Here is a 25,970-nt window from a genome sequence, read left to right as displayed (position 1 = left end):
TGCATTTGATCTCACATTGATATTTTTCACAACATGAGCAGGAGTGATGAGGATGATCTTGAAAGAAACTCCAGAGCTGGCTCACATGTAACGTGTTCCCTTCACGACTACAGTACTATCCTATCCTGTATTTTTTGGGGTCTTACTGTGTTGCATGGCGATTCAGTGCTATTCACAGTAAATACTGTACTTCATGGAAGACGGCATGAGTTTCAAATTACTTCCCAGAATGCACGGTGTTCTACAATACCTTACTGTTTTCATGGACAACAGTGTAATACTATTAGAATTTGGCCATATTTGTACAGAAATTTGTCACAATGTGTATGGCAGATGTTAAGACATACTGCTTTCCACATGCAGAGCGCACACCTTGATATAAGGGCCTCTCCATCTCAAAGCCCTGAGCTGAATTTCTCTCCCAGTACGCCCCTAAGGAACTCTTAAGGTGTCTGTGAGGGTGTGTGAAGCATTCAGGTGACAAGCATGCAGGTGTCAAGCAAAGCTGCTTATTGTCATTCAATTTGATTAAGTGCAAGTGTACACACTGTTCTAATGAAGACTAAAAGCAGGGGTCTGTGTGTGTCCACTGAAGTCTCTGAGTCTTCACAACAGTAAGAGAACTGTCTTCTTTTCACACTGTAAAGCAAACACTCCTTCAATCCTTTGCTGAGCATAGCACATGCTGTTTTCTGTTATTACAGATTAAAGCTGTACCCCCTCAGTGTGTGCTAAGGGTATACTGCATGTACTGAACATCATCTCCATCACTGTCCATTTTTCTCTATTCAGTAGGTTCTACAGGAACAGCTTTTCACTTCTGTTTGAAAATGTTTCTCTGTTCATCAGCACAATGTTTTCATATGTTCTTTTTATCCTTTTTTTTTTTGGGGGGGGGGCAACTACGACTTTCGAAAAAGGTGCTTTGAACATTTAATCCTGGGAAAGAGAGCATGCCCATGAAGGATCATCAGCAGGAAAAAGTATTTTTGAAAGCAGTCTGTGAGGCTGAAAATAAGGGAGAGAGACATGTGTCTTACATTTGCTCTAGCTGCTTATACATTAGAATAATGTTTTTCTTATCTGATGTTATGCTGTGGGAGGAGAGAGCTTTGAGGATGAAAAAAAGAACAAAACTGTTTTCCTCAGAGAAGTGCAAGGAAAAAAGGGAAAAAAGAAATTGAACTTTAGAACCCTATTCTTTTAAAAGGCAATAATTATCATGCACCGCTTTTCTTCAGACCAGATTAGTACTACCATTTTGTCTTTGTGGCGGCAGGCCAACAACAGTCTTAAGCTAAAGAAGCTAAGGTTTAACGATAATACGTCAGCAAAGCTTCAGTCACATCAGTTTTTACCACTTCAGGTCTAGTAAACAAACACTTCAGTTCACAATTCAAGAGGCTGGTTAAACTCAGTTTTCATATGCCTCACCAACTCCATGAAAGTTGTGTTTTTTTCCTGTCATCAAACAAGACGGGCTGGTCCCAGTCTGCTGTGAGACTGCTGAGTGCAACTGTTACTGATATCACATTTAGTTCCCATTCAAGGGTTGAGTCAAATGATATTACAGAAATGCCAAAGGTGCTGGAGTTAAGGTGAAAGTGCAGTTTGTACTTTTTCTTGGATCATCTAGAACTCTTTCCTAATACATCTGTTTCAAAAGAAACAACTTTCAATCCAAGAAGTCAAGTATGTGAACGTCAAAATGTATTAATCCAGTTTATAAACTTTAAGCTGACAGTGAATGAACACTTTTGTTAAGAAAATGCCATAGAATACTGCAAGATAAAATCCTTTATGACCTCTTATTATCCATGATAAAGTAGCAGCTTCCTTGCAAATGGATTAACTCTCAAGGTCACAATATTTTAAACCCTGTCTGAACCAAGGTATTATTATTCATTTATGCAATACAATTAGCATATGTCCCATTAAGAGTCAACCTTCTTTGTTGTATGAAAGTGAGAATAGTTATTTTTCCAGTAATTGTCACACATGCAGAGCCAATGGTAGAGCTTGGCTAATGGACATAAACAGCAGCAGTCCATTTTAACTAAACTTCTTCCTTTTAAAAATAAAATAATAATAAATAAATAAATAAATAAAACAAACATTTCTACACAAGATTGAGGTCCCCATGACCCTGCTCAACTGGGACCTGACGTTTGATTCAAAAATCTTTTTTTTCTGCTATGTTTTTTTTTTAAATCTTACCTGTAGGGTCCTGGATCACTTTGATGGTAAAATAAAATCATACAATCAGCTTTTATTGTTTTACCCCAGAATGAACTTGATCAGACTTTACATTTTATCTACTGAAAATTAAAACAATAAACATGTTTATTAAATACTGAGCATGGAGTGCTTTCTTGGATGGATAGCTTTTTGTGTCCCCTCGTAAAATTTGCTCTTGCTGTGTACAAAGTTATCATTTTTATAACAGAAGTTAGATCAAGTTTATTAAATAATCTGCTGTCATGTTCATATTCATTAATTAAGTAACTGTACACTGGTTAATCTGTAGACGACTTTGAGATGGGTTATAATACTCCTAATATGACATATGATCCATCTCATACACCCTGTGCAAGAGTTTTGGTGTGCAGGACCATGTAGAGTCTATTCCTATTTTCCACTGTAGGCAGTTGCTATTTTCATTCCCCGTGCTTATGTCATGTATATGAATAGCAAACAATCTTGGGCCCACATTAGCACTCGTATGCATCTGTTGTCTTAAGGGTGTGGTCAGATGCACTTGTTTTTTTATCTAATAAAATCTAGAAAGCCACTTCACCATACAGCATCTAAAACCTGGGGCCTGACACAAGGCTTGGCCTACAGCATGGATGCTTTTCCTTTTATCCACTTGAGGCAGTTGTCATTAGGCATGTGCAGCAATTTCACAAGACTTCCACCAGGATGAAGACACACTGTGCGCTATGTCTTTCATGCCTGCTGACAGAGATTCCTGCTCCTGTTCCAAACTTGACTACTACCAACACAGAAACACTTGCAGATATGTACTCACACACAAACCTCAAGCATAAATAACTTGAGCACCAAAAATTTAGCTCACAGATATGAAAACAGGACTGTCAGGCATGTGGTAGAGAGTGGTCATGGATTCCAGCAACAAATAAAGTTACAAAATGTTTACAGTCTACCTGTTTTTGGTGATGATTGCACAGCATGCTCGATCATGTGAGGTCATGTTTGCAATTTTGATATTCAATTAAGTTGAATATTGTGGTTACAGGCCCCAGAGATGGTACTCAAGTTGTTCAGCATCCAATTAATCTATGAATTAAAGGCTGAACTCGGAACAAAAATGTTAGTGCTGGACTGTTTGGCCATTCAAAATCCATGATATTTCTCCATTCTGCATGAAATCAGTAAAAACACAAGCCGAAATTGGTAAGAGAGCATTAAAGGTTTGTCATTAGTTGTTTTTTACATTTACAGTGCATTCTTCAAGTATTCAGACCCCTTTCTCTTTTTTTCAATTCCGTTATCTTGCAGCCTGATTCCACAATCATTTGAATTCTTCAAACACTGAATTCTCATCTGTAGCACTGTATAGCCTAACTTCTTTGCCTGTGGCTTCAGTCCATTCTCTAAAGGAGCAACAAAGACTGAAATCTCATGTATAACTACTATTACCAAGTACTGTATATAACCCATCTTCAAAAATAGCCTCTTTACTTTAGTTCTTGAAGTCTTCTGTGAACAGTAGGTGGTGATACCTTCACTCCTGCCCTCTGGAGGTTGTTGCTGATGTCACTAACAGTTGCTTTAGGGTTTTTCTTTACAGCTCTCACAATGTTTCTATCATCAACTGCGGCTGTTTTCCTTGGTCTACCCATTTAACATCTGTTACTGAGTACACCAGTGGTTTCTTTCTTCTTTAGGACATTCCAAATGGTTGTACAGGCTATGGTCAATGTTTGTGCCATGGCTCTGATTGATTTTCCATCTTCTCTCAGGTTCACATTTACTTTTTTTTCACCCATAGACAGCTCATTTTGTTTTCTTGCTGGTTGCATCTCTAACTATAAATGTAGTCTGTAAATGTAAAACTCAAATCTGAAACTGACATTCAGCACTATTTATTGTGGGAGTAATCAATGTAATAGGACACACCTGATCTCCTCCATCCATACACACCATCCCGCAACCTTCAGTCTTCAGACACCGGCCTGTTTTCCATACCCAAAACCAAACTCCGAACCTATGGAGACAGAGCCTTTAGTGCTGCACCCCCCACCCTCTGGAACTTCCTGCAGACATCCATAGCGCTCCATCTCTGGACATATTCAAAAAACGTCTCAAGCACCACCTGTTCACCACAGCCTACAGTCTTCACTAAGCCACCCCTTACACTCATCCTACCCCTCACATAGTTTGTCTATGTCTATGTGTTCCTGTAAAGCGTCCTTGGGTTTCTTGAAAGGCGCTACATAAATTCAAGATATTATTATTATTATTATTATTATTATTACACCTGGGCCAACAAAACACACCTCTCAGACACATGTTCCAATACTTTTGCTCACATGAAATTGGTGGGTTCAAACAAAGTGTGCTATCTTCGAAGACATAAATACCTGGAAATAAAAGCTGAAATGTTGATCTCTTGTCTCATATTCATCTTTTGATGTCAAACCCAAATGCTTTCAGTTTACAGCAAAAATAAAGGAATTGGCCTAACTGTTCCAGTACTTCTGGAGGGAAGGGTATTTCTTCCCTGTTGCATTCTTCCTTTGAATGCTCTCATAAATATGTTAGGAATGTTGGTTGATATCATTTTGCATTGAACCACAAATTTGAGAGACTTGCAATAATGCGAACTTGCATCAGAGATGATGATGGATGGTAACTGAGAGAGAAAATTCTTATATGCACATCCATTTAGTTTGTAGTTCATTACTGCTGCAATTTAATACCTTAGTACATATAAACACCAAACTGTATTGAATCTCTGGCCATGTACAAAGTTGATCTGGAATCTTCAGTCCTAATTATCTTCTCATTTTGACAGGAATTAAAGTGATCGGGGGTGTAAAGGAGCTAACAGGAGAGGAGTTTGGTGTCTATGTGAAACGAATTTTACCAGGTGGCCTTGCTGCAATTGATGGTAAGAAATATACATATATATATATATATTGGTTTGTTTGTTGTTGTTTTTTTTCTTATGTTTTACAACCAGAGTTGGCTTAAGGTATCATAAAACCAGTAAATATTTAATTACAATGCTGTGACTGTCTAAGCCCAGTGCTTTTCTTTGGTGTCTCCTGTTATTATGAAGTAGTTTGTGATAAATATGTTTGCTTCTATTAAAACAATTTAATAATACCAGACTTATTTAACACAGCTACTTTCTTCAAGTGGGACCCAGGCCACCCATGTTGGATCCACACCAACAAAAGAACTCACACCACTTCCATCATCAGAGTTTAGATTTTTGCTTCTGCTGTTCCGACTTGATACGTTCTTCAAGGGTTGTCTGACTTGCACAGTTTGTACCAATGCACTAGACTTGCAGCTCTCAGAACTAGGATATCAATCAATTTTCATTTTAGATCAACTCTTTTTTTTAAACTTGGACATTAAATTAAGATGTTAAAAAGACTAATGAATTTACCTTAACAATTTAATATATAAAAAATGGCAAATAACTTCAGAGGTTCTAACCCAAAAAAGGACCATCTCTGTTAATATTTCCTTTTCACTTTTTTTTTTCCTTCTGTGATGAAAGATCAACTACAAGTACAAATATATATGCATTTACTCAAGTATAAACCCTTTGGGTCTTTTGAAAATTAGCATACATAAATGCTGTGCAATCCCATGGAGAAACAGGTCCTTGCCTTTTAAAAAGCATCACTCACTGTGCTGTAATAGACAGGAGGGTGCGCTCCTCTTGACAAAAACCTTTGGCCAAATCGAGCATGACACAGCATGAGGTACAGTAATCATTTAATCTTATAATCTTGTCATGATCCTGGGAAGCCAAACCATAATTGAAAGTGAAACTTGACTAATCGTTGAGTACTACTATCTGGTTTCTTAAAAAAGGCCTTGAATCTGGCATATTTTTAAAATAAAACTTGAAATTGATGTGAACACTTATTCATGAAGAAATGAAGTGAATCCTAGAAGACACCAAACATAATGATGACCACCAAAGTGACAGAATAAGAGTTTTTTTTCCTGTGGGCATGAAAACATTTTACAGAGAATTATATTCAGACAGAAATAGTAAAAATAATTTTGAAATAGTGAATTATTATCTAAAAAGTACAAAAAAAGACCCTTTTTATCTGAGCTCACAGAAAGGCCAACACACTGCCTTATACACCCAGACCAGACAGGCTTTGATAGTTAGTCACCATTTACACAATATTGTCCAAAGACTGCCTAATGCTATGCAGTACAACAGCAACTATCTAGATCCCTGCATGGTATTGTCAGTAGATGCTGACTTTCTCACAGTATTCTATCTAGACCCATCGATTTTTCAGGTAGAGGAGCACATAAATAGTGCCCTGTTATCATCACTACTCTTTGATCTAACCAGTGAATGACTGATACAAGTGATAAGACATAACACATTTTCTATAAGAAGAGAGACTGGCAATGAAATCCATTAAATGTCATTATATAATTAATGTTTACTCTGACCCTGATGCTTTAACACTAAAGAGCTGACAATTTGTAGCCTTTGCATCAACTATTTTTATATAATAAAGCAATTTATTCTATTTTGAGCAACTCTTTATAATGCGGCAGTTTACATATGATAAAGGCACCTTTTTTGTAACTATTATGTCAATATGCTTTTGAATGTAGGGCTACCTTAAATATTGCATCTCTACCTATGTAGAATTATTCTTACATCCCTTATCAACCCTTTTTCTACCACTTCTGATATTACAATATCATGTAAAATTGTTTTACAATAATAACCTGCCTCATCAGCCTCACAGCTGAAGTTTGAAGTAATTTCTAAAGCCATATTTACCTCTGCATCATTATCTGGACACTGTCCTGTTAAATTTAGTTTGTGCTTTTGTTACATCTGCCAAGGAGGTTATGTGATCGGGTGGGTTTGTTTGTTTGGTCGTTTTTTTAGCAACATAACTCAAAAAGTCATGGAGGGGTTTTCATGAAATTTTCAGGAAAGTCAGAAATAGCATAAGGAAGAACTGATTAGATTTTGGGACTGATCTGGATCACCATCTGGATCCAGGAATTTTTAAAAGGATTTTTTACTATTGGGAGGAAGGGCTAATGGCGGAGGTCTGAGCTGTTATCACTTTACACCAGGAGATGGCGGACATGAGTAACTTCAATCCCAGCAGCATTTCGGGTGTGTTTCTATTCAAAGTTTTGGAGTTTATAGAGTTTGAAAGATGCACGCCTGGTCGAGGAGATGAGTCGGAGTGTAACAGAAAGAAAGACAGCGAATTGTAGTGAGAACACTCACAATGTTGGGAGGAATAGAGGAATATTCATCCTCTGCCATGATTTTTAGTCGTGGCCATGGGTGAGACTGTCAGTGCATCTGTTGGCACCAGCAGGCAGTGCTTCCGCCATGACAGTCCACACGTAGCGAAGCCAATGCTTTACCTCACCGTGTCTCCACCCCACTGGTGAGGGGATAATTGGCCAATTAGATTTTGGGACTGTTCCGGATTACCGTCTGGATCCAGGAATATTTTTAAAGGATTCTTCACTATTGGGAGATAGGGCTAATGGTGGAGGTCTGTACTCTGTGAGTGCTTTTCCATTTTTTTCTGTTTTAGTGTTGATAAAGTTACCTGCTCATTCTCTGAAAGGCCTTAATATTCCCACAGCTCTGATCTCATTTGATCAATATGAAGATGACGCTACGTTATAACAGTCATCACTAACTTAAGTGGGTAAGGCAGAGGATGCAACCACTCCAATTATGAATAAATACTATATTTAGCAGGAGTAAAGTCAGTCAGAAGCCACTATATGTCGTGTTTATATGTGTTCTTAAGCCTTAGCCACGCACCTGTCACCCGCAGCTGTGTCAGAGGGCCCCAGATAGTAGACAGATCCCATGTAGCGATTTCTGAGCTCTAGCTCTCAAAGAATGAATGTTCATGATGCATTTTATTCTCAGTGACAGCTGGATAGATGTTAAAAGTTTGATAATTTAATCAAAGTACAGAATTCAGTCAGGATTTTTAACTTTGGGGGGTTTTCATGTCATTTTTTTCAGGATTCACCTGTGTTCCCTTGAGGGTAACTCAGCTGCAAGGATGCTTTGCACATTAGACAGTGATTTTATCACCGTCACGCGGAAGTATGGAGTATTGGGTTCCATAGACATGTCTGGCATTTTTTACTCATTCTTATAAGATTGGCTTTTAGACAGTGACATGAGCTGAGCTGCACTCTGCTGTTCTCCCACTTTGTTGGGAGGAAAATGTAGCTTTTTGGGCACTGCTGCTCTACTTGATGAAAAAATCATATTGAAAAGCTATTTCATTCAGAAAATAACAATGCTACCACCAAGTTACTGAAAATTGTAGTTAAGCTACTAACAATATTACTGCCCAATACTGCTTATTATATCACCAAAAATATGCTACAACTTTAAATTCCTTTGTTTCAAGGTGGCAAATGGCAGGGCTGGTGCCCAAGTGTCATTTATACATTTTTACAGTTTTCTAAACATCTCCCTCATCTCAGACCCTATTGGTTATCCTATGAATTTATGACAGGTGGCTTAATACTGACCAATCTCAGGTCCATCTGTATTCAAATGGCCCCACAAACATTACATTCAATGGGGATATAACCAGTGGTGTTGCAGGGTATATGCAGGTAGTAAAGAGTTTACCCACTTTTGTTTAGTCTCCCCACTCCTAAATAAAGAGTATACCTAAAAAAATGTGTTCATGAACTTAGAGTAAACCCACTTCTGCACATACTAATACACTACTCGATAGAACCCTCGGTAGGTGTCAAAAACTACCGTCATTTAATGGAGAAAGGTTCAACAGTCTTTTGGTCATGGAAATACTGTACCTTTAGCAATGAAAAAATAAAAATTACTCTTTCTTCAAAGGGTAGCTCAACTGAAATGAAAGGGACAAAACAGTTCTAAAAGAAATGATTTAAAAAATAAAAAGTATAAAAAAAGTATATTTGTTATATTATCTATACATGCTGACAAAATTGTCATTACCCTTCTGTTACATAAAGAAAAACCCACAATTGTCAATGAAATCAAAAGGGTGTGCAACAAATATGAAGTTAAAGGTACCATCATTTTTGTCCAGACCAGTTTCATTAGTTTTGTTTTTTGTTTTTTGTTTTTAATGATTCTGTTGAACCACAACTCAAAAGCAATGTCTGATTTTCACAAGTTAATTTTCATTACATTTTTATTTATTATTACTTTTTGTCAGTTTCAAGTTGTTTCAATGACCATTGTGGGTTTTTCTTGAATGGAAGGGTACCAATAATTTTGTCCATGAGGATTATGCAGGATATTTTGTTTCCTGTTTCTGATGTACAAAGCTGACACATAAAAACATCAAACAAGGCTTAAATCTATGGTTATTATTAGGGATAGGATTTTACAATAATAAAAAGACTGGCCTCATCCTGTCCAGTGTCACACTGATGTCTGTTTTATTACCCCCCCCCCCCCCCCTTTCTTTGTGATGCTGTAGTAACATTTTCAGATAGGGTTTCATTCTGATCATCACCACAGGCCAGTTTGAAAGACATCTCCAAACATTAATTACTTTGGCAATGTGTGGAGGATCATGAACAAACTGATGCTGATTTAAACAATAGGACTTAAGACAGCTTAATATGGTCCCTTTAATGCCAATCAAACATTCTGATCTTATAATAGAATGTGGGGGTCAATGGTATTGAAAGCAGCTTTAATATGCATATGTGTGCTTTAATGCACTTAAAATCCAGCCTGTTGGTTGTAAAATAAAAACAAAAATTATGTAATGATCTATGAAATCAGTCAATCAGACTCAAGGAATATATGTTGGGGGCAGTGGATTTTGGGCTGATCCTAAAAATGGGTGCATAGTCCTAATTAGTCAGCAGTCTCTGAGGGTTTTATAAGTGGTAAGTGTTCTAATAGGAATAGAAATAAGTGATGGTCATAGCAAATTTACTTCCTGGTGATACTTTTCATCATTCACCTCAACAACAGAGTAGAAGCAAATGATAATGTAATCATCCACTCTGAGGCTACAGTCATGGGCAGAAGTGTTGGCACCCCTGTAAATTTTCCAGAAAATACACCATTTTTTCCCAGAAATTGTTGTAATTACAAATGTTTTTGGTATAAACATTTTTGTTCAATTTATGGGCATTGGAACAACACAAAAAAGCAGAAGCAAAAAGCCAAAACTGACATGATTTACACACAACTCAAAAATTGGCACCCTTTTAAAACTGTAATCATTTTATTTCAAGCATGTGATGTTCATTTAAACTCACCTGTGTCAAGTAACAGGTGCTGGCATTTTAGAAACCATGACTGTCCATGACTGTAGAGGGCACACCACAAGATCTGCAGCGCTTTCTCTGCTTTTTAGGTGTACTACAGACAGTAAAGTATGATCTTAGAAAAAAGGAAAAAGAAAACTCAGACATGCTGCAACATTTTTTTTATTTATTTATTTATTTATTTTGCCATACCATACATTTACAGTAGATTCAGAAGTGGTATTACATTCTAACTTCCATGAATCTTATTTTGTTCCTTACAATGCCACTGACCCTACTGTGCCCTTTAAAGCTTGAACTGATGAGATAACAGCTCATGCAAATGAAAATATCATGTGCAGTGCTGCTGGGTAAGAAGACTGAGGTTTGACCTTATCTCCAAGTTTTACTGTTGGTAATGAAATGTGCAGGATTGAGACTGGTGGTAAAATGATGTAGCATATATCTTGAGATTTTATTTTTATTGATTTATTTATTTATTTTCAAATAAAGTGAACAAATCTGATCAAATTCAGGGTAAAAGACCTCCTGGAGAGAACTCTGAGCTGTGATAGAAATGTAAAATCTGATCGTCATTTCAGTTTTTTCAATTTGATTTTTTTTTTTGTTTTGTTTTTCTTTTTTTGCAAATAAAATGGGATTTTCTTGTGGAATGCACTTGGGTACCAAAGGCAAACAATAAAAATTCCATCACAATACCATTCTTTTGGGGTTTGAGGCTGCAGCTTTAGTTTTTTGTTTCTAATAGAGAGTATAAAGGCAGAGTGGGGCCTCTGTCATCAAGAGAGGGAACAAAACATAGTTAATGAAAATAGACCAGCCATCCTGATAAAAGCTTAGAGGATAAAGTGGAATCCATTCAAAGATTGTTTAATTTGGTGGATGAATATACATAGCAGATAGAATGCAATTTTAACCTGCAAAAAATAAAATTAAATAACAAGCAACCAACATAAACAAAAATTATGCTGACTTATTCTAACTTTATAAAAAGTAAGTAATGGCATGGACATAGTAAGCATAATAAGCATCATATATGAAGAGTACAAAGTTAAAATCTCTGTTTTTAAACTTAAATAGCCTGGGTGGGTTCAAATGACCATTTTTTTTAAAGTGCAGCTTAACTGTATGTACAACTGAACACAGAAGCCACCCAATGTTTGAATATATTTCATACATTTTGTAAATTTCCCTTGTTGTTTGTACTTTAAAAATGATCTTTTCTGATATATTTCTACATGTTAATCCTGGTCAAAAGAATAGAGATGCTTCCCACAATTAAAAACATTACTGCAATCAGTGGATGCTTAAAGGATAAGTTAATAATTTCTTTGAACTTTGACAGGAAACCTCATGCCAGGAGACCAAATCTTGGAGGTGAATGGAGACAGTTTGGTTGGAGTCACAAGTGAAAGGTAGTCCAGTCTGTAACTGATTTTTGTGTTGAACCAATATTACTGATGCACTTGTGTTTACTTTGATATTTTTGTTCTTCAGAGCTGTGGACATCTTGCGAGCAGCCTCAGCAACCAATCACATGCGCCTTCTCATAACCAGAGATGAGGAAGCAAAGTAAGAATATGTAAATGTTTATTTTGGATCGATCAGATCCAAATGTCAAAGAAAACAATCAGTAAGGCCTTGAATTTGAACTTACTTTTGATGTTTTCTTCATCCTCGTGATGATGGTGTTTTCCAATGCATTGATTGTAGTTTTGTCTCAGGACCATATTGGCCAAGTCAAGTTTCATCGCATGTAATTATTCCTTAAAAAAAACATGGGTTTCTTTTAGTTTGCTCCAAAATGTCTCCAAAAATTTGCTTGCATTCTTCCTTTTGATCAGGAGCCAGAAGTGTTCGGACAACTTTGGCCCACTATTTATCATGTTCAAATTTTCAGGCAAAATATGCCAAACTGTCTCTTTATCATTGGTGACCATTTTTACTATCATTTATTTACTGAGTTGTCAATCATTTCAAAAAATTTGTTGAATTTGTTGAATGTTGAGTTTGTTGAATTTTGTTTGAATTTTTACTAACTTGCTTACCATCAGAAGTTTTTAGGGTTAATTCATTATTTGTGCCATCACTTTTTACAGTTTTTCTCAGTTGCTTTGGTACATTTCTCAGATCAGAATTGAAATTCTCAAAACTACTTGTTCAATCTTCACATCATTGTGTCACTTGTGCACATCAAAAAAGCAGTTTCTCATTTCTTTGAACAAATTACAAATGCTTTGATACATCTATGCTAATGATTCTGTTCAATTCTCTGCTGTTTCCTACATTATTAATTGCTTATGCCATGTCGATCAAAATGTATTATAATGGGTCTCTGTTAAATAGTCTCACCTCACAACATTTAGGCATTAGTTCATCGCATAAGTCTTTACATGCAAAATGGTTGAACATGTTGTCATAATATGTCAAGCATATTTCTATATATTTCCATTAGACTTTTTTTTCCTAAATCTGTCCTGAATTGGTAAATTGCTCCCAGGTGAATCTTGACTTTCTCTAATGAAGGGAAATGTGTGAAGCAGTAGATCAACCAATGATCAAGGAATTTGATTGAGGAGAATTTGATGATTGAGGAATTTTCTCAGCATGGAGATGAAAGTATATGATAGCCAACCACATACACAGATGACCCTTCTGGCTAACATAGATGAAGCGTGTGGTGATGTCACAGCAGATACCTGCAGAGGCTGGATAAGACACTCTAAAAGATTCTTTCCACGCTGCATCGCAAGAGAAAATATTGTTGTGATGTGGATGAGAATTTGTGGCCCAACAGACAGGAACATCAGGAGGTGTAGGAAGACTGCACTGTAATTCCTACAGCACTGCATGTACAGTTTTCCCTAAGAAGATTGTCCTATGTTCACATTTCTACTTTTTTTTGTTTGTTCTTTTCTTTGTGCTATGCAGTGCTGTCTTTTCCTTTCTGTATTGCAATGACATCATCTGTCAACAAATTACAGTATAAACAGTAAAAGCCTAAATTTGAATCCTGTCCAGTCTCTTGAAATCAATCTCCCACATACACTAAGGTGTAATTTACAATTTACTATAATTGTCATCAAAACTTTAGCCATAGTTTACATCAGAACATCCCTCCAGAGTACACTGTTAATTTGACATGACTAAGCAATTTGACTCTTATCTGTACACAGTGACACAAGGACTTGTCATTCTGATGGCACTGACATGTTCATTGACTCAGATATTTACTTTTGAGAGATGAACTAAGGATTTGAGCAAGAAACTGGCTTTTCCAGGTAATCCATGGTGTTTTGCTATTTGTACGAGTTGTTTGAGAAATGCATTCACTGTTTTGCAAATGTCGAGGATGATTCGAGAAATGTACCAAAGCGACTGAGAAAAACTGTAATAGGGTTAGTTGTGTGTAGGTTTTTTTTTCTTCTCCTTTTTTTTTTTTTTTTAAATCTTATTAAAACCAGTTAGGGAAAAACATGGTCACTGCCAGTTATCAACATCAGAGGCACATTTTTTCCCTCAAGACAGAATGATCTTTAATTGTGAGTTGACAAAGTCAGCAATGCATGAATAGCCATGCATATTTAAACTGGCAGGGCCGTCTCGTCTGAGTATATAAGCCAGTAAGAGTAATCCTAAGTGAGGAGACTTTGTCTCAGGCTGGATTTACACCCTATCTGTTTGAGAGAATATGTGTCACAAGTCTGGAGTTAGAAAATGTATTTCTATACATTTCATGCATACAAGGTGTGATTTGTTAAAAATCCTCATGGTAGTGCATTTAGACTATGATTTAACAGAGGTAGCATTACTTCCCTGCCACAGGCAGGGCAGCATGTTGCTACTCTTTGACCTACTGTACATCCCTGCAAATCTGCAGGCAGGTGGTCAACTGAACCAAAGGGCATTAGGTGTGTTAAACGATAAGTGTTAACACCTTTGTTAAATAAAGCTTAGATGTGGTGCCATCTCTCTTGGCTCAGATGCAGACAGTGAAAGCCCATTTGTGATTTAAATTTAAACCGCACTATAAACTATTGGTAGAAACTTAACTAATTACAAATTAATCATGTTTATTAATTTTGTTTAAAGTCTACATGGAGAATTATAGGGGTTGCATTTTGTTCCAACTAGAAATCAAGAAAATAATCAGCAGGGACATAAAGATCAAAGAAAGGGAGATCTGCTCTTCAGATTTGCACAAAGGTATGCATATTCTCACAAATTGCTGTTGGTGATGAGGAAGCATTAATGCGCCCCTATGCATTACAGGAATGAGAGCAGACTGAGGGAGGCAGAGAGCTTAACCTAGGGCATGGCTCCTGATGAGATGAGTCTTGTTAATCTGTGCTCTCTGCTTGAGCTATACAGCCAAGATCAGAGGAGGTGGAGGGTAGAAGAGGGGGTGTCAGGGAGAGGAAGAGGATTATGCCTGTCTGTTTGTGTTTCACATTAAATGTATTCCTTCCTTCTTTAAAACCAAGTCAAAAAACTAAATATGAGGGGACTTGCTTACTGTGATAGCCATGCAAAAGAGCCTGGCTCTGAATTACCTGTAAGTCAAAACTGCAGCACATTCCCTGAGCAGGTACAAATGCTGTTCAACAAGATTGCTGCTTAAAAGTTCTGCTGTGTTCTTTCATACAATGGCAATGGAGTGCATGTTCTATTTATCTTGACATGAGATGTTTTTTATTAATTAAGACAGTGCACTCACACTGTCACCTAAGCAAATTTGTATGCTCCACTGGCAGATATTTTTAGTTGTAAAAACAATGTAGATCTTTTTTCTGATTTATATCTTGTGAAAAAAAAAATTCTTGATTTTTCAGGTGACTGTCTTAAAATATGTGTGATTAGATATTTTTGACAAGGAATTAGACTAATAATCTTGTAAGATTTTCATTGGCCTAGTCTCCAACATAGAAACCTGGACAAACCTTTTTACTGCACTGACAGTATGCCGTAATTATACTAAGCTCCAGAGGACTGAGAAGGTCAGAGGTGGTTTCACTTTAAGAACCAGTTGGATTTATATTTGAGGCAGATTTCAAATTAGTGTAAAGCAACAACTTATTCTGACAAACTGTGCTTATCATCTATACAACGATGGACATGTCTGTTTGATTGTAAAAACTGTATTAAAAAAAGACAGATGTCAAATATATTGTTGTCGGCTTGCAGGTGGCCGAGTGGTTAAAGTGCGCCCCATGTACATGGACGGCCCGGGTTTGAATCCGCCCTGAGGCCTTTTACTGCATGTCTCCCCCCCGATCTTGTCCCTGTTTCCAACTCTATCCGCTGTCCTCTTCTATCAAATAAAGGCACAAAAATGCCCAAAAATATATCTTTAAAAAAATATATTGTTGTCATTCAGGATATAATTCAAATGATGTTAGACAGTATAACATTCTGAAATCAACCACACTTTATTAGACCTGCACAATAAATTATATTTTTATTGTTGTTGCATTTAGATAACACAATAGTCTGAATTTATCACCAGTTGTAAATAGTATAGAGACAATTTAATCCGCACTGATATACAAAGAATTACAATAATCTAAACAAACAATCTAAAAAATAATCTTCTTCCATTCAGAAGAAGGTTTTACTTTATGCCCTGACAGTCTAAGCTGAATATAGTGGGTCTTGGCTACCAAGCTAATTTGAAAGGAGCCACCAAAAATAACGCCAAGGTTTTTACAGAAGGGGACTGGCCAAGAGCACTGTCAGTGCCATGCACGAGTTCAAATTTTCAAAAAACTACGATTTCTGTTTTACTAGTCCTTATGATTGAAAAAGTTCACCATAACCTCCATAACCTCTGTAGTGTCTTTTAAAAGGTTATACCAATCATTTACCCCTTTCTTTTGTGCATAAATCATTATTATTCAAAAGATCTTATAGATAGACAGTCCCACAGTTATGAGCATGTCTTTATGTCTAGTCTTTAACATTATGCAAATAATGTTTTTCTCTTGATTTTTGAATAGGAGAGAGTTTTCTGAATTGTTGGAGAAGTATGGATCGAATGGTAGCACAGGATCAACACGCAACTCTCCAATCCAGCAAGGTAGGCAAATCCCTGCTTTTCCTTTGTATATTAGATATAAATTTTTGTTAGCAGTAACATGAATTGATGTGGTCAGATGTCCTGCTGGATAAATGTTTGTGAATGGTATAACATACACCAATTCATGCAAATTTATGCTTGTTTTAGAATATAATCTCTGTTTCTGGGGTTATCCATTGTTCTGATTCTTTTAACACTAGGCATCATCACATAGAAAACTAAACCACAGGGTTGATCAGCCTGTGTCTAAGAAGTTATTTCAGCTTGTGAATAGCATGGCTGGATTGACATCCACCCTTGCTGCAGAAACAATGGTATTTTTCAATGACTCTTTTATTGTATAGTTTTAAAATCCAAGGGAACTAGAGTGCCCTACAGAATAGCCATGCCCTCTATTCCCTATTTTAGAACTCACCAACCAGCCCCTCATGGCTAACCTTTTTTCTCTTGAGACCTCCTCCAACCTGTCTTTCCAGGGATCAGCCCAGTCATTCGAGAGGACCTCTCCCTGAATTTGTGACTGGTTATGAGCAATCCTTGTGCTAACTACATTGTCCATAATTCTAGGTACCTGATCATGTTGCAAATGATGCACCATCTTACAGTGCATTTTGGGAAATACCTAAAGAAAGCTGAATGTGTTTACATCCCAATCAGAGAACTGACATTTTTTAAAAAGTAAAACACCAGAACTGTGCAGTGCCTATAAAAAGTAATCACCGCCTTGGATGTGTTACCTTTTTATTTATTTTACAATACAATCAACATAATGGACAGTATGATTTGGCTTGTTTTGACAAAAAAAAAAGAAAAAAAAAAACAGAACATAAAACCTCTTAAATGTCAAAGTGAGAACAGATTACTACAAAGTAATGTCAATGAAATAATAATAAGTAATGTAAAATAAGTGACTGCATAAATATTCACCCCCTTTAAGGTGACTGACCTAATTCAAGAGAGGTCCAGCCAATTGGTGCTAGTATTCTTACAGTTAGTGAAATGGAGATCACCTGAGTGAATGTGTTTCAAGTGACTGTCGTATAAAGGCACCTGTGTCTGGAAGGTCCTGTCACTGGTTAATCGGTATTCTTGGCTACCATAACAACACGAAGACAAAAGAACACTCCAAGTGACTCAGAAAAAAAATTATCGAGAAATATAAGTCAGGGGATGAAAACAAAACAATTTCCAAGGCGTTGAACATCCACCAGTTCAGTTAAATCATCATCAAGAATTGGAAGGAATGTATAGATCTGCCTGGATCAGGGCGTGCCAGAAGGAGACTAGTGAGGCCACCAAGACACCTATGACTATTCTGAAGCAGTTACGAGCTTCAGCAGCTGAGATACGAGAGACTCTGCATACAATAACTGTTTTTGGAGAGTGACAAAGAGAAAGCCACTGCTGAAGAAAACTCATATTAAATCTTAACTAGAGTTCATCAAAAAGATGCGTGGGAGACTCCATGGTGAAGTGGAGTTCTTTGGTCTGATGAGACCAAAACGGTGCATTTGGCCATCAGACTATGTCAGATGTTTGGCAAGCACCAAACACTGATCATCACCACAAGCCCACCTTCCCCACTGTAAGGCGTGGTGATGGCAGCATCATGCTGTGGGGATGCTTCTTAGCAGCCGGCCCTGGAAGACTTGTAAAGGTAGAGGGTAAAATTAATGTGGCAAAATGTGGAAATCCTGGAGGACAGTCTTATCCAGTCTGCAAGAGAACTTGGGGAAGATTTATTTGCTAGCAAGGCAATGACCCAAAGCATACAGCTAAAGCTACAAAGAAATGCTTTTATAGACAACAAGGTGAACGTTCTGGAGAGGCAGAGTCAAAGCCCAGACCTCAATCCAACAGAGAATTTGTGGCAGGGCTTGAAAAGAGCTGTTCACGCCCATTCCCCTCACAGCCTGGCTGAGCCTGAGCAGTTTCGCACAGAATAATGGAGTGAAATTGCAGTGATCAGATGTGATTGACACCTATCCACACAGACTCAGTGCTATGATTACAGCCAAAGGTGTATCTACTCAATACTGACTTGAAGGGATGAATATGCAGTCACTTAATTTATATTTATTACATTTATTTTTATTTCAGTATATATATCATGTATGTCATTTATTATCAGTTTTCACTTGATTTTAAAGAGGGTTTTTTGTATTTCTATGGTAAAAAAAAAACTCAAATTATTTGACCATGATTGATTTGTAAAATCAGTAAAAGGGTAAAACATTCAAGAGGGCGATTACTTTTTATAGGCATTGTTTTGTTTCTGACTATCGAGTTCTACCCTACAAAGCCACAAAGCTTTTTCTATTTGACAGACTGCCTGGGTATGTTGAGTCAGCATGGCTTTAAAAATGGCTCATGACAAGTGCATTCATCCATTACACATTTGTAACATCTGTTTCAGTTGGGAAGAAAGCAGTAGGCTTTTAGAGATGTGTTGCAGCATTGCTTTAGCACAGGAGCTGCCCTGTGTGCTCTGTTGCTGTGTGGTATAAATACATCATGGCACATGAGCCACATGATAAGAATTCACGAATAAAGACCATTCAGTTAAAAAAATACAGCAAAAGTGAGTAAGAATTGCAATATAATTAAAAACATACTGACAAAATTGGCAAACAAACAAAAGAATGATAAAGTGAGTTAACTGTCTGGGCTGGGATTGCTTGAACTTGGAGAGGCTGGAATGCAAAAGTGACTGAAAATACTCAAATCGCATGAGTTTGACCTAAATTGATCTTTGTTTATGAATCTGATAACTTGACTGGACTTAAAAACATTGAAAAAAATTAAACATCTAGCTTTCTTGGCAAAGGACAGATGAGGAATCAAAACAATTTTTCTACCTACAGTACTATTAAAAGCTACAAATGTAAGCTTTGTTGCATAGCTGTTTAAATGATAGAGCAGGCAGATGCTGAACATACTAATTAGCAAATGTTCAAAATGTTATCACTTAATCAGAAAATCTTAATTAATTATATAGAAGAAAACCAGGATCTACAGTTTATAATACTACACAATATGATTCGAAAACCCAGCTACTATAAAAACTGTTTGCAAAATAGTCAACAGGAGGACGCAGATTCCACCCCAGGCAGTGGAATTTTTTTATTTATGTATTTACTTTTAAAAGGACTGTAATTTGGGGTTCCCAGATGCTCAGATGTAAGGCTCTCATGATATGGATTTTTATCTTACTGCAATGAAAACAAAAACATTGTCATTTCAGAGCTGATCACAATTTACCTCAGATGGTGAACTTGTTCCAAAAAAAGGGTGACTTCAAGATGAAAAAACAGCCTTAGAGTCATCACTGGAGCAGAAAGGTCAGAACAGCCAACAGATTAGTCACGTTCCCCTGCCAAATGCTGTTGGGCATCACAATGCCCTTTTTCAATCACCCCTCTCCACTTCCATCTCAGTAAATTTTTTGGTTTGTGTTCATTTTTAGATTTTGGAAAAAAAAAATACAGCCTGCCAAGATATTCTTCATTTATTGTTCCGTCTGGGCTTGGACAGCTCCAAATTTATGTTGATTACAGTACTGAGCACTTCATATCACATGTTTTTAGTACTGTAATCACATGGACAATGTCACAGAGCAACATGAAAGTTGGTTGGGAACAAGGTTATAATAGTTTTGGATTTTTCATTAGTTTTTATTTCTATTTCGTTTTTACTTTCTGAGTTCAATTTCAGTTTAGCTTTAATTAGTTTTTACTGCTGGTTTGTTAGTTTAGTTTAGTTTTTATTTTGCAAAAATGCTTTGTTTTAGTTTAGTTTTTATTAGTTTTAGTTTGTTACAGATAGATGTCGGGGCTGAGTGAGCATCATACATTTTTAATAACATATTAAAACAGGCTACACTTCACTTATCATTTTATTTACTTAATAATGATGTTTAAATAAAACTCCAGACATAAAACTACCACTGTGTGAAGTCTTAACCAATCAGATCAGGCATTTCTAAACTCCCCAGACTTGGATGTCGGTGCTAGTCAGTATGGTTGTGTCAAAGACTAAAACTAAGGATATTTTGTCTCCATTTTTATTTCATTTTAGTTAGTTTTATAAGCGCACTATACAGTTCTAGTTAGTTTTCTTTTTTTTTTTTTTTTTTTTTTTTTTTGGTTGGGAAGAGTAACTCCAGAACCATCTGCAGCAGCTGCAAATAAGCTTCTAGCTAAGGCAGTATGTCTAAAATGTAATATTTCTGGAACCACTCAGTCTGTCAGCTTGTATCAGGAGACCCTCACCCATTTTTTACTACCCCCCGACCCCACCCCCTGACTTTTTGGCTGGCTTTATAACAACTGCACTCTTTTAGCATTAAATAAGCCTTAGTAAAGTGTTCATTAATACTTAGATCATCATCTATAAAGCATTATTAATTGTTTCTATGAAATTTTAATTGATGCATTTGTGAAGCATCAAAACAGCATTAGAAAAGCATCAGTGACAATTAAGTCATCACCCACAAATTAAAATGAATGAATGTGTGCCATTTATAAACTGAGCTTTAAATGCTTTATTGAGTTTTACCTCCACCAAGGAGGTGATGTGATCGGCAGGGTTAGTTAGTTTGTTAGTTTGTTTGTTTGTTAGCAACATAACTCAAAAAGTTATGGACAAATTTTGATTAAATTTTCAGGAGATGTCAGAAATGGCATAAGGAAGAACTGATTAGATTTTGGGACTGATCCGGATCACCGTCTGGATCCAGGAATTTTTTAAAGGATTCTTTACTATTGGGAGATAGGGCTAATGGCAGAGGTCTGCACTCTCCGAGTGCTTTTCTAATTTTGATAAAGCATTAATAAAATAAAATTAAGTAACCCTTACATTTATCCTTACCCTGTATTGTCTTAATAATCAACAAAAAAAAGTTGTAACAGTGTTAATAACTGACTTATAAATTAGTTGATAATGTTTTATAAGTAATGAGTTTGCTGTTTGTTAGAAGTTGTCTGCTTAATTGTGTGTAATATCTGATCTGTAGTATACTCTTCAGACCAAAGCAAAAGTTCATCAACTGATTTAACTTTTTGTACATTTAGTGTTTTTGCTATCTATTTCTAGGGGGCCGCTACCTGGAAAGTACATCATCTGGTTCTTCATCTCGCTCCCAGAGTCCTTTGTTATTGAGCCCAGCAGGCTCTCAGAACATGTACAACAGTAGTGGGCCCATGCTGCGATCTCTAAGGTAAAAAAAATTCTAAGTTGTATTTACAACTATTACTTTAGTGTTGTTAAGGGATTAATGAGCAATTTTGCAAAAAAAAAAAAAATTATAGTCTTTCCTATGAGTGCATGCCTTGCAAAGTTTGTCCTCTGCCATTTGATGCAAGTTAAAGCAGGTTGAGCATCGTTGTAATGAGCTGATGGCAAAGGTTTTTGCTTTGTTGTTTTTTAGGAGTCAAGGCTACATTATACTGTACGGCCTTGTCAGTTCTCTTGTTCTTGTTGGGAAAAATCAATGCAATACAAACAGTTTGAAAATAACCTTAAACACTTTCCCTTCCTCAACACCCTGGGCTCTGAGTACAGTACACTGCTGACTTTTCCACTAAAAATTCCTCTTTACTTTGAGTGATGTGTTTTTGTCCATGTGTTTACAGTCATCCTGGTGAAGGTGTGATTCAGCTAATTTCAGTGGCCCGATCAAGCAGTTTCGGCATCACTATTGGAGGAGGCTCCAACAGGCCTGATGGGCCTGCAATCTTTATCCAGGAGGTGCTTTCTGGTGGAGACTGTCACCGGGTAAGGATTGCCAAACACATTTCAAACCATACAACTACAGATATTGAAAGGACAAAAGAGGAAAATTGTATTGTTTTAATTGCTATGTCTTATACTTATTTGGGTATTAGAGGGTTATTGTTATTCTGTTAAACTTCTTGTTACTGCAGTAGCCTGTGTTAAGAAAAACCTGATTTAGCATTGTTCTCTTTGTCGGAGTGCATGGCCATGGCAGCGTAGCAAATATGTTAGTTGATATGTAGACTTGATAGAATAAAAAAGTAAATGAATTTTAAACTAACGTAACTCAATACGTCATCATATGTTTTGTTAAAAGTACTGGCCTGAAGACATGTATTCTTTAAATTTTTGGAAAAGTTCCTGTTTCAACTCTCTGGTTTCAGGAAATTACTGCGTATAGGTTATCACATCATCTCTATGGTTGGCCAATGAACTGACATTTATCATGCTCCCTTACGAAAATTATAAGTGTATGGTCAAATTATTTCACCATGGCAACACGTTGTACACTTTTTCACTTTTTCTGTTTGAGGGCATTGCTCAACATGTAGGCTTCATCAGCACAGCACATTTCAAGTTATTAAACTGAGAGCTGAATGAGAGTTGAATGCTGAATGTACCATGGAGGTACTAACAATACAGTAGGGGTGTAACAGTTCACAGAAGTCACAGTTTCATGTGTCAGTTTTATGTTCATGGTTCAGGGCAAGTTAAGTTTAACAGAAAAAAAACAATAAAAGATTCTGCAGGTGTATTTCTGGATTTGTCTTATTTATTTTGAAATGCCAAAAATGCAAGTTACAATTTGTTCCATCTTGTGTTATTTAGAATTGCCTGTAATAGTTGTGTCAGCCTGAAGCTATTAGATTTAGACACACAAAAAGGAAAATTAGGCTAAATGATAAAAAAAGAAACAGCACAGAATATAATGAAATCTGTCTCCCACCTGCTCCTACTGGATCTCTGACCACTCCCACAACATACGTCAAATCTTGCAGGGATGCTGACACTCCGTGTAAAATACTCAGAATTATTGATGGTGCATTCAATTAAAGGTAGTATTGATATGTTAAATGTAGTGCCACCCTGATAAAGTTTCCTCTCTAAATGAAGGAAACACATAACCTGACACGCCAGATGAATGTGTTTCACACATCCATCTGGGAAAGCTTCAATAGGAAACATTTGAGAAAAGGCAGAGTATTTGAAAAGAACTCGGATTATGATTGGGTAAACATTCTGTCTGTCGTATCTCTACGGGCCAATCAGAGCAACAAAACATGTGATGTAGCTGCTATCGAGCTGCGCGTGCGCAGCTACTGAAGAATAACGCGAAACATGGTGACTATAGACATGTAAGTACTCGACTTTTGTCGTTTTTGAGAAGAAAACAACTCACTGCTGTTCCTTGTTCTTCTTTTAACGAAGAAATGTCGTCAATTTCTGATAAAACTGGCGCTTTAGCAGAATCCATGCTAATCTCTTCCACCAGAACTGCACCAGCTCTTGCTGCTGCTTGTTTACGTCTCGACTCTGCCGTGCCTGAAAGTACTGCCCCTCGTCACTGATTGGTCCTGTCACTTTCTAACCGGGCCTAAACGGTTCAGATGGGAGCTTTGCAAGATGGATTCGCCAGTGAAAAATAAGGAAACGGGCGTGTCCATCTGCTTTGCAAGGTTACGAAACACATAGAAAACAACCACATCCTTATCATGCATAATGATGCAATACATGAATAAAAAAGTATCTAGGAATCTCAGGTTGATCTTCCTCCTGGTTATGGCACAATAATAGACTAGTTGCATCTAGTGGGTTTGGACTGAAATGCAGGACGCAGAGTCAGAGGACCCGGATTTTCAGTGATTTTATTGAAGAACTGTAATTGTAGATGAATGGAGGGAGCTTGGCTGTAGGTGGTCAGTCAGCAGACAGAGGAGAAGCAAGGAGCACAAAGAAGGCAGTGTGAGTTTCAAGAAGAAAAATACAGAGCAAAATATACTCAACATCTGCAATTAGCTGTCTACCACTGTGGCTGAAACAACAAAACAGTGATAAGTGGATCGACCAGGCTTGATAAATTGTTGAGCCTGATGAGTTGATGTGGAGCAGATGAGCAGGTCAGAGCAGGTGGAGGAAATCAGCAATCAGGAGGGACCAGAGAGTGTAACTAACAAGGCCCAGGGGCATGGCTGAAACCATGACACAGTCAGTTTTGGGCATGACCTCAGACAGAGTTCACTCTGTGAGGGAGTACTACTACTGCTGCTACTGAAGTTTGGGTAGGTTTTGAAATGATTGGTAGGGTTGGATAGTTTCAGAAGAAGAACCAAGGCTAAGAAAACCCCACTCAGCCCATTCTGCTGATTGCAATGCTAGGTTTAGACAAAACTGACACCATGCAGACTACTGGTGTTTGCTTCCTCTTTCTTGAATTGATTCCAGGTAGAAACCAATTTCAGATAAAATGCTTCAGATAGAATTCCTCCAACATTTGCCATGTAATTGCTAAATATTGAAATACACTGGAAAGATAAAAAGTGGCATATTGCAGCATTTTGAAGAATTCTTAGGCTTTTGCTCCTTTAGGGTCTCTAAAGTGAGTAGTTCTTGTCTGACAACACAAATAGCTAAGAAGTCTTGCACAGTGTCATTCAAGTAAGAGCAAATCTATTTGTTTCATCAACTGACATTAGACAGTCTGTGTCCAGGCTAAATCAAGCAAAAATGCAAATGTAAACAAACAATCAGCTGTGAACTAAAATGACTTTTCCAATGCCTGCTAACTTCATTCTAAACATGGCTGGTATAGGTAGAGAGATGTTCATCATAGTTTGCAGAAGTCCCTGGACAGCTGGTCAGCTTGGACAGTTCCCAGACAAGAGTGGAGATTTCCACAGTGCTAGTTTTACTAGTCATACAGGAGCACTAGTTTGTTACTGGTAGTCCTCTATGGCCCAAACTTACAAGATGGCTGTCCTGAGAGCATAAACCAAAATCTGCAACACTGAGACACCACCTTGTGGCTTTTGATGGTTACTGCAGTACTAATACATAACCTTTGGTTAAAGTAGCACCTGATCAAAATAGAGATATTGTTCCCTCAGCCAGCAGAATTTGAGTACTCACTCCAAAACTACAAAAATATCATCCACTATCATCATTTAAGCTGGATTTACACTACCTCAATGCCCAGTTCTGTTTTGTTTTGTTTTGTTTTTTTGTTGTTTGTTTGGTTAGTTGGTTTTTTGGCTTAGATCTGATTTTTTTTTTGTTTTTCTTTTTGTCTTTACTTTGTAAAGGTTGTCTATATTAGACATGAATACTGCTTTGTGTTTATGTAACTAAACCGTCCGCAGTTCTCCAGGTTTCAGCCTCATTATATCCTCCATCATTGATTACATCAAAATCCATCCACACCATCATCTTACTGCATAGTTGACGGTAGTTTTAACTACGTCAAAGATATTTTTCATGAAGTCCTCAGTCTCAATCTCATGATGTTTTTAGTTTAATACTAATGTATCTGTTCACACATTGTCAATGAAGGACATTGTGAATGTAGCTTTCACAAGCACATTGTGGGCATTTCTGCCTCCTC

The 25,970-nt window shown here is 37.0% G+C and overlaps 1 protein-coding gene across 2 annotated transcripts in view; it reads left to right on the top strand.

Moving 5' to 3' along the window:
- si:dkeyp-72e1.9 (syntaxin-binding protein 4) overlaps positions 1-25,970 on the top strand; it is a 71,836-nt gene that overhangs the window by 29,547 nt on the left and 16,319 nt on the right. For both annotated transcript variants that reach the window (XM_041816770.1, XM_041816771.1), the window contains exons 3-8: positions 5,042-5,137; positions 11,867-11,936; positions 12,019-12,093; positions 16,518-16,597; positions 21,692-21,815; positions 22,231-22,372. In XM_041816770.1, coding sequence (XP_041672704.1) covers positions 5,042-5,137; positions 11,867-11,936; positions 12,019-12,093; positions 16,518-16,597; positions 21,692-21,815; positions 22,231-22,372 — 587 coding nt within the window. The remainder of the gene's footprint in view (positions 1-5,041; positions 5,138-11,866; positions 11,937-12,018; positions 12,094-16,517; positions 16,598-21,691; positions 21,816-22,230; positions 22,373-25,970) is intronic.

Source organism: Cheilinus undulatus, linkage group 21 (assembly GCF_018320785.1).
Source record: "Cheilinus undulatus linkage group 21, ASM1832078v1, whole genome shotgun sequence".
Lineage (NCBI taxonomy): Eukaryota > Metazoa > Chordata > Actinopteri > Labriformes > Labridae > Cheilinus > Cheilinus undulatus.
This window is presented reverse-complemented; position numbering and strand designations above follow the sequence as displayed.